Below are 13,587 nucleotides of genomic sequence, written 5' to 3'. Positions count from 1 at the left end.
ACACACTGCCGACCACGGCTTCAATTTGCATCACTGACACAGGGCAGAAGGTTACGATTCCCGACGGAGGCATTCCGCACCGCCATACGCGCCGAATCCCACCAAGCATGCATAGGGAACGGCGCCGGCCGAAATTGAGCCGGATCAAGTCTTTACGGAGGTCGGCGGGCCACTGTCGACGTACCGAGGGGGGTCCATCGCGTCCGGGGGCCGGATGGCCGCAATTCGGTCTCCGCGCCGTACAGGTCTCCCGTGGGTCTCCTGGCGCGGCCGCCGGGAGACGTGGAGACGCCGAGTTAGGCGATATGGAGCCGTGCGAGGGGTGTCACGAACCTTTAAAGTTTCCTTATTTACCTTTTATGTGTTGTTGTGGATGGCCCGTGACCGGTTGTATTGATCAGTCGGCATACGGACAGGTATAAGAAGCTTGAAATGTATTTTCGAGGGAATAGGTATTTGGACATTACTAACGTATTTCATTGAACGTTATCATCATGGATCATCCCTTGTAATAGGCAAAGTGTATCGCATAAAAGTAATAAGTACGCAGCTAAGAATAAAACAAAAATGGCATCGGGACATGTATCCCCGTACCATGCCAATATTCCAGCGAGCTAAGGCTCGGCTCTCTGACGTCTACTAGGCTGGACTCTTCCTCAGACAAACTGTCTTATGCAACAAGTGCGCCTCTCTCCGACTATCAGGGAGGGGAGGGGGAAGGGGAGCGGCCGGCCGGCCGATATTGGAATAGTTGGCGACCAACTTATCCGGAGCTCAGGAGCCACTGAAGCCTCATTGTTTCCACGATTGGACCAGATTCGATATAGCATTCGATATCGGCCATGCCAACAGCACCGTAGCAGCTTAAGCACTGCTATTGTTAACCTATTGCTGCCGACTTATTGTTGTGCTATTTGTTGCCAGCCAGTGATCTGCCATAACCATGTCCACTGATGCTCTTCATGACTTGCGGTTAGCTTTGATGCCTAATTGTATGAGCGGATTCCATATTTTGATTGACATACCCGACACACCCTAAGTTAGTCTGTTGGTTGCACAATTCAAGAATAAGTACATGTAGTAAGAAGCCTTCCACTTTTCTCCTAAGTCAAATAAAAGTCTTGTGAGCCGTCCGTGCTCGATAGTAGTTCCCAGCTAACCTTGTGTCATGTTGGTGTAATTATTCAGTTAGGGGTTCTGCCCTTACTCATCCCTGATATTTGTTGCACTGATGTTCCAGTACGGTCTGACGCGGCACAGCTGACACTGATGTCCGACACAGCTGCTCGCAATATAGCCACTCGTTCATCAAAGTACCAAGCGAGCACTAAATCTCCACTTTTATGCAGCACAAGGCCTGAATTAGCCACGCTGCCTGGTTACAGCTGAACAATTGTGCTATAAGATGTTGGCTATTGGGTTTTGTTAAAGTCGACACCTGAGCGCGCATGATAAATCAAGCTGATGTGGGATTCAGTGAGAGTGTTGGCGCAGTCAGATGTACTCAACTGACCAGAAGCGCTCTCACAAAAGGCACCAAAGGTTCACGGCTGTTTCTGATCCTTGACGAGCATCTCTCTCAGCGCGGGTGGAAGCATCTAACGCTGCCACTTGGTTGATCGACGGTCTCTAAGGCTGAGACGAGCCCCGTAATACAATTCCTGGACGTATCTTTGGAGGTATCGGTATCCTACTTGGGTTATTTTTGCTCTTTACCTGGAATAGTGCTCTTTGATGCTTCTTTTACCTTATTCCTGTTGAATAATCATGAAGCTTCATTACTTGGGCGAACAATTATCATGTAGCAGTCCCATAGCCGTCAGCATCGAGAAAACCAAACGGCGTAATTCAGTGTCTGAAATCGTCGCGTGAATAGACGTTCTGTGGCCCAAGAACCTACTCGAAACGGTTCAGCACGTAGTTATGCCCGGGTGGGGTGGTGCAAGCCGATTTTAGCAGCTCGGCTGACATGTCAGAGCACATTTCACGGACCAGTGTCACGGAGTTGGGACAAAGTGTGTCGTGTCTCCATAAAAGGGCGATCAGTCACGCTGTCTCAACTGAAGCTGGGGTGACCAGACTGTGATTCTTCGCTCGCTACGATAGGGCTTACCACTCTCCGAAATGACATCATCAATCGCGGATCAATCTTGGTAGATAGGGTATGCCAACGTTCAGAACTATGATGTAAAAAATGCAATATCTATAAGTGCATGGCTTATGCACTATGCAGTCATGCTCAGCTCATGTCAGACTACAGCATGTAGCCGTCAACATCGGCAAGTATGCTACATATCCTACCTTGTCATTCAGAGTCGTAAATAGCAATGGCAATTCGCATTTTGATTGGTTATTGCTATTTGATGAGAAATACCCAAAATATTTGTAGCAAAGCAGACACCGGTTTGTGAAAAGTCGATATGTTATCTTTGCTCTGTGGCATGCGCAGGTCTGCCAACCTTATCGGACTTTGGTATCATGATGAGCGGTGCGTTAAACTGTGTTTTGTCATACGCCTGGAAACATGACATAGGATTTCCGGATAATTATTAGGAGGAAAAAAAAACATCACTGAGAGGTGTCCAGACGGGCGTGACGCGGCCCCGGTCGTGTTAGCTCGCACGAGCGGCTGCGGCAGTGCGGTGGCGTGATCTAATTTGGCCGGCGCTCCCTGGTGTGCGGGACACCGTTATATCTCTGCTCCGCCAACACTCCGAGCTGCCGCTAATTGGTCACTGATTGGTGACATATTTCATGAGCGGCAGAGCGGGGACGGAGGTGAGCGAGGGAGGGGGCCAGGCTCGCCCGCGCCGCGCACCGGCACTGGCAATAATGGCTGCCGCGATGGATGGCGCGCGCGGCGGCGATGTGGCCGCGTCTGCGGCAGACGCGGCGAGCTGATCGATGTGCGGCGCCGTGCAAAAGTCGGCAGCGGGACAGCGGAGCGGCGACCGGGCCGTCGGCCGCGTCAAACGCCTGGTTAGGAGGTCGGCCGTGCTGCCGGCGAGCTGCCGAGCGCCGGAGGAGCGGGTCCGGAGTAAAAAGGATGAGAAATGGTGCGGCGCGAGTCCGAGGCGGTCCTGAAATGACCGGCACAGAACTGCAGCTCAATGAACGGACCGCCGACCCGCCTGATGGAGCTTTTTGTTGTCGGCTGGAAAGAGAGCAGTTCTGGTAGAATGGGCCGCCGCAGCGGTATTGCAAGTAGAGACGAGCTTCACAACGATGTTATACCTCATATTCCAGTTCATCGCGGTATTATATTGTTGATGCGTTGACATATCTAATGCGTACGCATGGGATGCCAATGTCCATAAGTGCAGCTGGGGGTTGCTGCTTACTAGTATTTCGATAATCCGGTGTGTAAGATGAGCCGTTGTTGCAATATCACCGGTCATCAAACGACAACCGTTGTTGCATAAGTCTCGCTATTATCAGTGGCTAAAGTAGACGGACACCTGAACAACAGATAAATCATTTCCAAACTGTTCTCGATTTTCTGAAGGAAATGCTATCTGTACCAAACGACTATTCGTCCTCCCTAGCTTTCACTTACCTGCACCGTATGATTGACTTGATTGCAGTTTTGTTAACGTTTACCGTCATTGAGGTGGCGTGGTGTACGGTAGATATTAACCCAGCGTTTAGGAATATTTGTCTGTAATTTGATTGTTTCGTCTCGTTTTCAGGGATTCTGCGTGGCCCTGCTCTTCTGCTTCATGAATGGAGAGGTAAGTCATGACGACGACCTGCAGTGTGTTACCACTATACAAGCGAAGTTGATTGTTTCTATCGCATATTACTCTGAGCTGCATGTACAGATGCTGTCGTTCTTGTCCTGTTTCGCTTTCCCGAACATCTTCTGATCCGTGTTGGATCAGCCCCGATTCCGTTCCATTTCCACTCCGGTCCTATTCCGTCTCCCCTCTCCATTTCCGTACTTCATTCACCTTTCATTCCTCTCCACACAGCTAGGTAACGTCACCGGCCTAGCTTCTCCTTGTTGTTAATTGTCTCACCTCTATCAACGTTTGCCCTCTAAAAAGCACGTCGTCTCCGCCATCTAGGCACCCCTTTAGGGAGGCCTGATCAAGCCTGCGTGCTGTCAGTTGTTATAAATCCACTTAGGTGCCCACGCAGCTCCTCTTACCCGAACAGTTCGCGCGCATTAGTGGCTGATTAGTCGGTGGAAATCCCGCATTAATTCGGCTAAATGTAGGAGAATTCGAGCGCCCCGACGATTCGGAGTGAATCAGAATTTATTTAGTTACTTCTGCGGAGGGAACTTCCAAATGAAACCGAAATTCTTTGAACTTTTGGCACTTTTTGACACTTTTTCAGATATTTAACAGCAGTATTTTTAGTGGCTAATTTTGCGACTTTTCTTGTGAGTGATCTTTCTTTCAGATATGTGTTAAATGAAGCAAGTAATGTAATTTTAATCACCCTTATTTGCGATTAATTCATTGGTAACTTTAATGTGAACGGTACATGAACATTACATGACGAGACCCTTAACCCTCGCCGGACCTATTGGTTTTCTACATACGCGCCGGCCGAGGGGGGATACGACCCCCCCTCGCGGTTTCGCCCCTGGTGGAGCTAGCGCGTCGCGGAAAAAACGAGCGTGTGCGCCGTTACGAGACGCAGAGATTGGTACCCGATTTTAAGGTCCTAGGTCAACCGGTGACCTCTGAGGTCAGGTCAAGTGCCCCAAGGTACGGTTCAGTTTTTGGTGAATAACTTCGCAAAAAACGGCCGCAGAGCCGCGATTTTGGCAGCATCGTGTTCGCCTCGCTCAGGCGCGTCGAATGATATACTTTTTGTCCGGCTCAGGTCAACTTGGGGTGCTGACCTCAGGTCAAGGTCAGGTCAGCACCCCCAGGTCACGAAGTTGGTCGAAAGAGGTCATGTCGCATGTCATTCGATTCGGCAGGTCTTCCTGAGTCCATTGGTGGCTTTCCCGACTCGCTAGCTCAATTTAATCAAGAGTTATTGACGAAAAACTAATATGACCTTGATGACGTCATAAATGACGTCACGCAAGGTCAACATTGCAAAAGTGACGCATATAACCTTGCAAGGAGTGCATCAAATCACGATTATGTGTGCTTGAGATAGTTGGAGATCGTTCCCGGCGCCAGAATAGCAGTTTTCATTTTTCCCCATTGACTTATAATGGTGAGGTCACGAAAATGACCTGACCTCATATGACCTTTAGGAAAAATCCGAGATATACAAGTTGTGACACTCATAATGGATACTACTAGATCCTGCAAGTTTCATTTCCCTGTGACATCTCCTCTGGCAGTGAGGGCGTTGCGAAGTTGCGACATCTGAAGACCGTGCAGAGGTTCACTTATGACGTCATAGGTCAGTGACCTGACCTGACCCAAAAATGCGGTTGGTGTCAAAAGATCCGGCTTGAATCAAAGGTCAGGTATGCCAAGTTTCAGCTCTCTATCGCCAGCGTGTTCGGAGCTATCGCGAAAAAACCCTATGGGGGGGGGCGGCACCCGCCCCCCCCTCGGCCGGCGAGGGTTAAATCTAATTAATAATTTTTGGATGAAGAATATGCTTAGACTTCAAAGGATGCGTTGTGTTTTTAAAGTAGTACAAATTAATCGCCCCCCCCCCCGGCCCCCTCCGCCAAGAGAAAATAAGTGATTTGCACACAATCTTTAGCTTTTCTGCCGCAGCTTCTTCTGACCACGATCGCTTTGATAGCGACTACAACAACGCGTGCACTGGAAAGCAGAATATCTCAAAAGATGGACTTAATTTGCATGTCCTTTTGTACACATGATAGTGACCTTGTCTTCAGTGTCGTGACGCTCCGTATAATCTTTGTTTACATTGCATAAAATATGTAAATGTGTGGGATCAAGTGTGCCACTCACCAGAAAGGCACTAAAGCCAAGTGGGTACATCCTTTAGATTGTTGTCGCTGCCCCGCCCAAAGCTGATACGTGCTTACGCATAAAATGTGCCTGTTAAAGTTGCTGTCAAGCCACAAACACTTTTGGTTAATATTTTCAGCCAAGCTCGTTTGAGTTTGCCTAGGTTGTCATGTTTGTATCATGTATGTAAATGGTTCTCACAATAACAAATTGTTAAAATTCTAGGACGCAATTAGGTATTAGTTACTAATTGACCTCAAAGGCTCAAAGTGCAAAAAATTAGCATTACTGCCATTTTCGGCAACTGACACACCCATGCAGTTCACGATACGCTGACGTAACCGTGATTTGTGACCGTGATTCACCCCGTGCCGTGAAGCTGGCGCTCTATGGAGCACGTCCTCTCCGTGACGCGGACTGACGGCGGCGCGCTGTGCCGTGACGGGATCGTCCGTTTCCGTGACGTGACACGTCTATTTCCGTGACGTCCCGGGTCGAGAGACGGCGCGGCCCTGTTCATCACGCACGGGGAATCGATGTCGAGCGATGGTGCTCTCCGTGGGGAGTGCAGTGTCTCGTCCGTGGCTCTATTTTGGGAGCGCGACACACACCAGCGACGGCGCATACCGTTGGCCCATGCTGTATGTGAACGGTTATGGTGGGTGGGCTGCTATTTCAGCTACAGTGGAATAGTAGCGAAATAACGCTGCAAAATGCAGTGCATGATGAGAGATACTGTACAGTCTGTATTCGTGACATGCTGCAGGAGGCCACGCATCGTTTTATTTGAATTTAAACTCAACTTTTTAAACAGTTTTGTCCGTTCCGCAGGTTCTGCAGCAGTTCAAAAAGAAATGGCAGCAGTCGCGCATTATGAAGGGAAAGCCCACCAACTCCTACGCCTTTACGACTATGAGCGTGAGTAGACGAACCCCGGACAAATCCCGGTGAGGCTTGTGTGCCGTCTCCCACGCACCTGTCCCGTCTCTCACGCTGTGTGCTGTCTGTCACTCTGGTGTGGTGGGGAGCCTCCCTGTGTATAATACGGGACGTGTGACGTGTGTGCCCAACTTGCACAGCACGAGTGGCCGCTAACCCTAACCAGCGAGCGTGGAGTGAGGCGGGACGTTTTGGCAAGGATGTCAAAGCCGCTCCGTATGTTTGCAGGAACATAATGGCAAATTAGTCTGCAGCAAACACAAGGTCAGGCTCGCTCGGTCGTCCCAGTTGACCGGACTGTTTTGGTGATTGCTTTCGTGTGGTTCGGTGCATTGCGCACAGCGAGGTAGCTTTTGCACTTGTAGTGAGTTCAGTGCATGTCAGGGTCGGCATGAAAAAGATAGGATCTTTTAGAAATCCTCAATGAAAACAATTTTATCACGTTTTGATCAGATACTAGCTAGCTAGTCAGCAGGAGAAAAAATGAATGACCGGGATTTGTTTAGAAGAATAATTTTCCCCTAGGTGTAAGCGCCAACAAGTATTTAGTGCACTGGCTAGATGGACTCGGCACTGAGTATTGTAGCGTATTTTCTAAGTATTTTCAGCAGCATGGTGCTGAGGGCGGGCACTCATTGGGCGTATCCGAGGAGTTGGCGTGTGAGCTCGTGTCTGCAGACTATACCCTGAAATGCTTCTTATTAAATTGCAGTTTACATAATGCCTCCGAATAACTAGCCACTAAAAGCATGGACATTGGACATTCCACACGAATACTTGCCTGGCGCTATTTCACGAACACATCGGAATGAGTTCTTGAAAATGTTAGCCATGAAAAGAATCATTGCATTGCTAAACATTGCATACATCCGTGTACCCTTGACAATATTCCCAGAATGCATTATAAGTTATAACGCTCTACTTTGAACGTTTCCTTTGGCAGAACGTTACTGGATATTACTCGCACAACATGCTTAGCGAAAACAGATTCTTTGCAGCCTTTTCGCGTTTGATGAAACAAGATTTTCAGAGCCGCGAGGATGATTTCTTAGCTTATATAATATTGTAGGCAATTTGATATTACCTTAAGCATTGTATTATTACCTACAGAAGCGCTCAGCTATTGTTTTATCAGTAATTTTACAAAAGCCGTTGAACTTATCGCAAACTGCTTGCATTTGTATGAGCATACCATGTATCATACATACTGCCAGAATGCATTACTTTGTCACTACAGCGAAAGTGTTGCCAGTTCAGCGGGTTGGAGGCGTGTGACAGCGGACCAGAAGCACTGAGGCCCTTTGATGTGACACATTCTATACTGTCGCTAAGAGTTTGGATCAAAGGTGGCGTCGAGAAATAAACTTATTCTGAGATCTTACTGAGAATACCGACAGGTGTTGCGGGGGAAGGGGGAGTGGTAGTTTCAATTTACGGCACGCACCGACTGCTTTGTGGCTTCCTTCGTTTGGAGCTTTATTTTTAAGCCTCATTCTATATGATTGCTTTCTTGTCTGATTGCTTTCTTGCAATATGAAAATCCCTTTTTAGGTGCTTTTAACTGATTTAGCTGGCTTAAGAAAAGCTGTGGCCATGAAACATTTTACTGTACCTAAACACCGCTGTGATCGCAAGATTGGCGAATATCTCCTTACCTCGCTCCATGATATCGGCTTGGTAAGCGCGCACTTTTTCATGCCCCATGTTTTCCCTCTATCATCGTTCGCACATAGGTTCTCATTTTCACAGCCCGCAATAGGCTGCAGTTGTTTCGGAAACTGGAGTGGCCCTTCCCCGAGCCCTAGACCTCTCCACTACCAAGGTCACTAGCCGTGTTTACGCTTGGTGTGCCAGTCCGTCCCTCTCCCGGGACATTAACCGTCGGCGGATGCTCTGAGAAGATCAGCAGCAGTAAATATTCCTTACGCAGCTCGCCGAAGGGGCTTAGCGCGGTAATTATTGATAATGCTTTCATCGATGCGGCTGTTAATAATGGCCGTGGCGGTGGATCGTAAAGAATCTATGTCAGAGTGGAAATGCTGCTAAATAATTTACCTACAGAAAATTATTTGGAGGTAAAGGGGCTCAGCCTCAAAGAAGAGCATATTAATGTTCATCAAATGGTAAGAAGATGAAAAAGATGGTAAGACGACACTCAGCCGCGTGAGAATATGCGTGTGTGACTCATTACCAAATATAGTTCACCCATGCGTGAATGCTGTTAGACTAGGCTGCTCTGAAGAAAGCATGCTTCTCAACCGCATTTATCGTTTGCACCACTGATAAATGATAATCTTGGAAGACAAAATGATTATCGATGAACTACCTATGACATGTTCCATGATAATTGCATCTTAGCACACCTCATTTTGCGAACCTCAGCACACCTCATCGTAGCCTGCGAACACGTTCAGTACCTGCATGAATTCTACCTCTGGAGAAGTACAAGTCAGTGCTGCCGAGGCTGTGACCTTTCCGCCAGCCCTTTGACCTGCACTCAATGCACCGGTATCAGACGCAATGGCAGCTTTCCATCGCCGTTTTAATTTCGTTCCTGTCACCCGGGAATACAGTTGCTATAAGGTACGCCATCAGGTCGCGAAAGACACGATCGTGACTCGGGCAGCTGGTTTCGTCTGCACATTGAGATGAGACGGATCCTGGACTTGTGTTGAAATTTAGGCTCACATTTGACGCCTAGAACTTCACTGTGCTGTTTTCGCCATTGACTGAAAATACCCTGCACCATTAATAAATAAGCCAAAACCACCTAACAGCAAAGTCCTTCCCATCCATTTCCTTCTTTCCACATCGTCTTTATCTTTCTTCCACCTTTTCCCTCCTCTTCTTTCCACCTCTTTCCTTCGCCGTCTACCTCGGCTCCGGCCGTCGGCATTCCTCTCCCTCTCATACCTGATTCCATTTGGCGGACCGTATCTGACCCGCGCCGCCAGGAGACGACCATCTGACGCTGATGGTCCCGGCACTCCGCGGCCGAGGAGCCATTTCTCCGGCCGTGGACCGCTATCAGAGGGCACTGCCCCTCAGTGCCCCCCCCCCCCCCGCCAGCCCGAGCCAGCGTGGTCCGCCAGTGCCGTCCGTAGTCCGTGCCCGATGCTCCCAGAGAGGGCAAATTGCCTATTTCTCCGCGGAACCTCCCCAATCCGGCTCCGTTTTAGAGTTCGGTGGAAAAATCGATCATATACTGGAAGTTCAGAGCCGCTTTATGTCACCAAATCTGATTGGTAATTTGCGGCTGGGTAGGAAGGTATTTATATCAGTAATATCCCAGGTGCAGGGTCCGTGCTCTCAGCCTTATAACAGCTGGAAAGAGATCGCTGGTTTTTTAATCACCTTCTTAGATCGGGTTTATTACGCATTGTCTATCTTGCTCGCAGCTACTTTCCATTTATCGGTTTTAGATGTCCTCAGTAAACGTGGACTCTGGCTCAACAGTCACCATATCTCTACACTAAGAGTTTGTTTGGGCGAGTTATATCCAAAACGGCCGCTATGCCCAATTGACTGCGATTTATGCTATCGGTCGCCGCTCCGCCCCGGCCGTTAGGAGCCGTATCGGTCTGTTGCGCGCCTGTGCCCCACTCCTATTATCAGGCTATCACCGCGGTATTTCCATCGCCACTGCATAAAAACTCGGACTGACAGCCGGCGGGGCCGCCCAAATGGCCTGGCCACGGCCGTATCGCGGCTACATGACCGGTGCCGTGTGTCGGCGCCGCGCCGGCTGCAGGGCCGGCCGGGCCCGCGGCGGCCGGCGCCCGGCGACTTTGATCAGCTCAGTTTGGAGTCCATGAGCCCCGCCCACGTCACACACCGGCCGACTTTGCTCCTGCCAGTGGCACGAACACCAATCACCTCAGATGGCCATGATGCCTGTCAGTATTGATCGGGCAGCGTGGGCGGACCGCCGACATGGGGCTACGTGGGTGCATTGTTAAGAAAGGTGCCTTGCTTTGTTCAGAAAACGGAATGTGGTATTTGTAGAAAAAAAAGATGCAGGATGCGGAAATGTCAGACGTTGTATCCTCGCTCTCCGGAGGTTGCAAAGGTTCAATTTGTCGGTGCACGCTTTTCGCTAACCTCATCAGTGCTTTCTGCGATCAATCACAGTCGTGTTCTACTCCTTTATTTAGTCACATATTTAATCAAACACTGTCTTTGAAATAAAACGAGCAGCCATTTACCTAACTCCAGTTGTCGAAGTACGCTGGAGAGGCAGTGCTGATGTTTGTGCACTGTGCAAGCGGTGCTTTAAAGCTAACTGCACCAAAAGCAGAACGACCCTATGCTATTGTTTATGCTTGCACATTTGCTACATTGCTACCACCCTCTGAAATTAAGTTTTTTTTTTAATCAAAGATACGGCATTTTGTATTGTAGTCTATATTGTGCTTTATTCTTCCGCCAACGTATCCTTCATAATGTTTTATTGTGTCCACTCTTAATGCGCCATTGAATTATTTGAAGTGGATTGTAAATAAGAAAACAAGAGAGACAAGCGAGAAAGATAAGCGAACGAGCGAGTGGTGAGAGATATGGAGAAAGACAGAGCAACTGAGAGAGAGAGAGAGAGAGAGAGAGAGAGAGAGAGAGAGAGAGAGAGAGAGAGAGAGAGGGAGAGAGAGAAAGGATTAAGAGCGGATCGGTTGTATGTATGTATGTATGTATTTATTTGAACGCCCACAGGTATGACACCCATTTACAGACGCAGTCCGATACTAAAACCTATAAATACATGTGCTCATGGGTTGTCAAATATAGGTACGTATAGTCATGTCAGAGAGATTAAGAAGGCTCTAAGAGACTTCATAAAAGTTCCTCGACTGGCGAATAGGTCCGCAGATGCCACATGCTCGTACATGCCGTTCACTTGTCTCGGTAAGCGACAAAACATTCCGGCCCTTATCGTTTCCACCCTGTGTCGTTGGCCGTGTTGCCGGTGTCGGGGTTGCCGGTGTCGGGGTCGTGTTTTTCTCCTCGAGCCAGTCTGTCGTCTCGTCACCGCAGCTGTCCGGCGGTGACAGGGGTGACAGTCGGTGACAGGGGTGACAGTCTGTGACAGGCGTCCTGACAGCCCTGACAGGCAGAAGGGTGCCGGACGGCTCTGGAGGAAGGTGGTACGGAATTACTGGTGCCTACAGGCAGCTCCAAGCAGTAGAGAATGTGGCGTACTGCTACCAGAATTTAATCTGGCGGGTAGATGATTAGGTGTGCTTTTCCGTTTTGGTCTAAGTTTGGTGGTTCTATTTTTATACGGAGGTCAACAAGCAATTTGTTTCAAATTTATCAGCTAAAAAGTGTTCAGATGCTGGAATTGTCAAACAAAATCTAATGCCTTTTTTAAAGTTTCAGTTGTAAAACGTATTCATACCACTCCGAGCCGCGCAGCGGAGTGCCAGAGAATCATCGCATATTCAGCCCCCGGGTGGCACCCGGCGGTCCATTTGAAGTTCGGTGTGCGTGACAGCTCCGAACAGACCTCAGCCAAAATGTCACCGGGTAAAGGGGCACACGGGAGTCTCTCTATGTGCTGTGAACATCAAACGGCTTCGGGGCTTCCCATGGCTAGATCTACATACTCTCTGCCCACCGGAATGGGCCTGGTTCTCCAAAGAGACCGGTTTTGAGAACCCATCCAAATTAAAGCTTAACCATTGAATGGGTTGAAAGTGTATGAAACCCGTTTGTGTGGTCTCTTCTTTCGGTAACCCAAAGGGCTACTGCTGTGAGTTATTTACCAAACAAGATTACCATTGACCCCAAGCCATTTTCAACCAACAATAGTTCGTACCCCGAATAAATACAATAAATATTGTATTGCTGTAATTGATATCTTCAGTTGATATAGGACACCACAATAATTGTTGATTGAATGTGGATTGAATTGCTTTCAATGAAAGCCAAACTTTTCTTACCGTTCGTTACGCAACTGTCACAATATATATCCACAAAATGTGTTATTTCATACCATGCCTTTGACGTAAGAGGACGGCAGAGAGAGAGAGAGAGAGAGAGAGAGAGAGAGAGAGAGAGAGAGAGAGAGAGAGAGAGAGAGAGAGAGGGAGAGGGAGAGAAAGAGGAAGAGAGAGAGAGAGAGAGAGAGAGAGAGAGAGAGAGAGAGAGAGAGAGAGAGAGAGAGAGAGAGAGAGAGGCGAATTGTGGTGACTGATTCTAATTAATATACAGAAGAAATGAAATCTACATAGTCACCACTCGACATACTCGTAATTCGTCGGATTTGACTGTCAGATTTAGCACTCACTCACCCATCGATTCCACGTCATGATATGTGATCTCTAATAGGACGCTTAAAGGACAGCTGGTACGTCTTTAGCACTTCATCAGCAGTGTTTTAGGGGCGTCATACGACACTCCGCTGATTGATGCTTATCTCAGCACCATCTCATCAGCCCGACGGCAGATCGGTGGAGGCTGGCTCCGTTCGGCAGCGCAGTTTCGGTCGCGTTTCTTCCGCAGGCAGGTTCGCAAAAATTGAGTTATTCGATTATTTCAGCCACAGGGTTTTCGATAGAGAGAAATCTGTATTTGAGCACATGCCAAGTAGCCAATGATGGCGAATGTGTGACTGACTTGGTGTGCATTGCACCTTCCGGTTTTAGGCGTGCCTTGTGCCTATTTTGGAGTTGAAGCGGAGAGGTTGTGTTCTTTGCAGGAGAGACGTCACATCATTTCCATCATTGACCTGATAAACCTGCATCAATGCCGA

General features: G+C 48.5%; 1 protein-coding gene across 5 annotated transcripts in view; it reads left to right on the top strand.

Moving 5' to 3' along the window:
- The window catches only part of LOC122385119 (calcitonin gene-related peptide type 1 receptor-like), a 137,659-nt gene that overhangs the window by 103,126 nt on the left and 20,946 nt on the right, over window positions 1-13,587 (top strand). For 4 of the 5 annotated variants that reach the window (XM_043373125.1, XM_043373124.1, XM_043373126.1 and 1 more), the window contains 2 exons: window positions 3,690-3,731; window positions 6,732-6,818. In XM_043373125.1, coding sequence (XP_043229060.1) covers window positions 3,690-3,731; window positions 6,732-6,818 — 129 coding nt within the window. Of the gene's footprint in view, window positions 1-3,689; window positions 3,732-6,731; window positions 6,819-7,067; window positions 7,232-13,587 lie in introns of those variants that run through there. The other variant, XM_043373123.1, reaches the window with a different exon arrangement.

This window comes from Amphibalanus amphitrite, unplaced genomic scaffold (assembly GCF_019059575.1).
Source record: "Amphibalanus amphitrite isolate SeventyFive unplaced genomic scaffold, NRLGWU_Aamphi_draft 000209F_arrow, whole genome shotgun sequence".
NCBI classification, from domain to species: domain Eukaryota; kingdom Metazoa; phylum Arthropoda; class Thecostraca; order Balanomorpha; family Balanidae; genus Amphibalanus; species Amphibalanus amphitrite.
The sequence above is the reverse complement of the archived record's forward strand: the minus strand, read 5'-3'. Positions and strand labels throughout refer to the sequence as shown.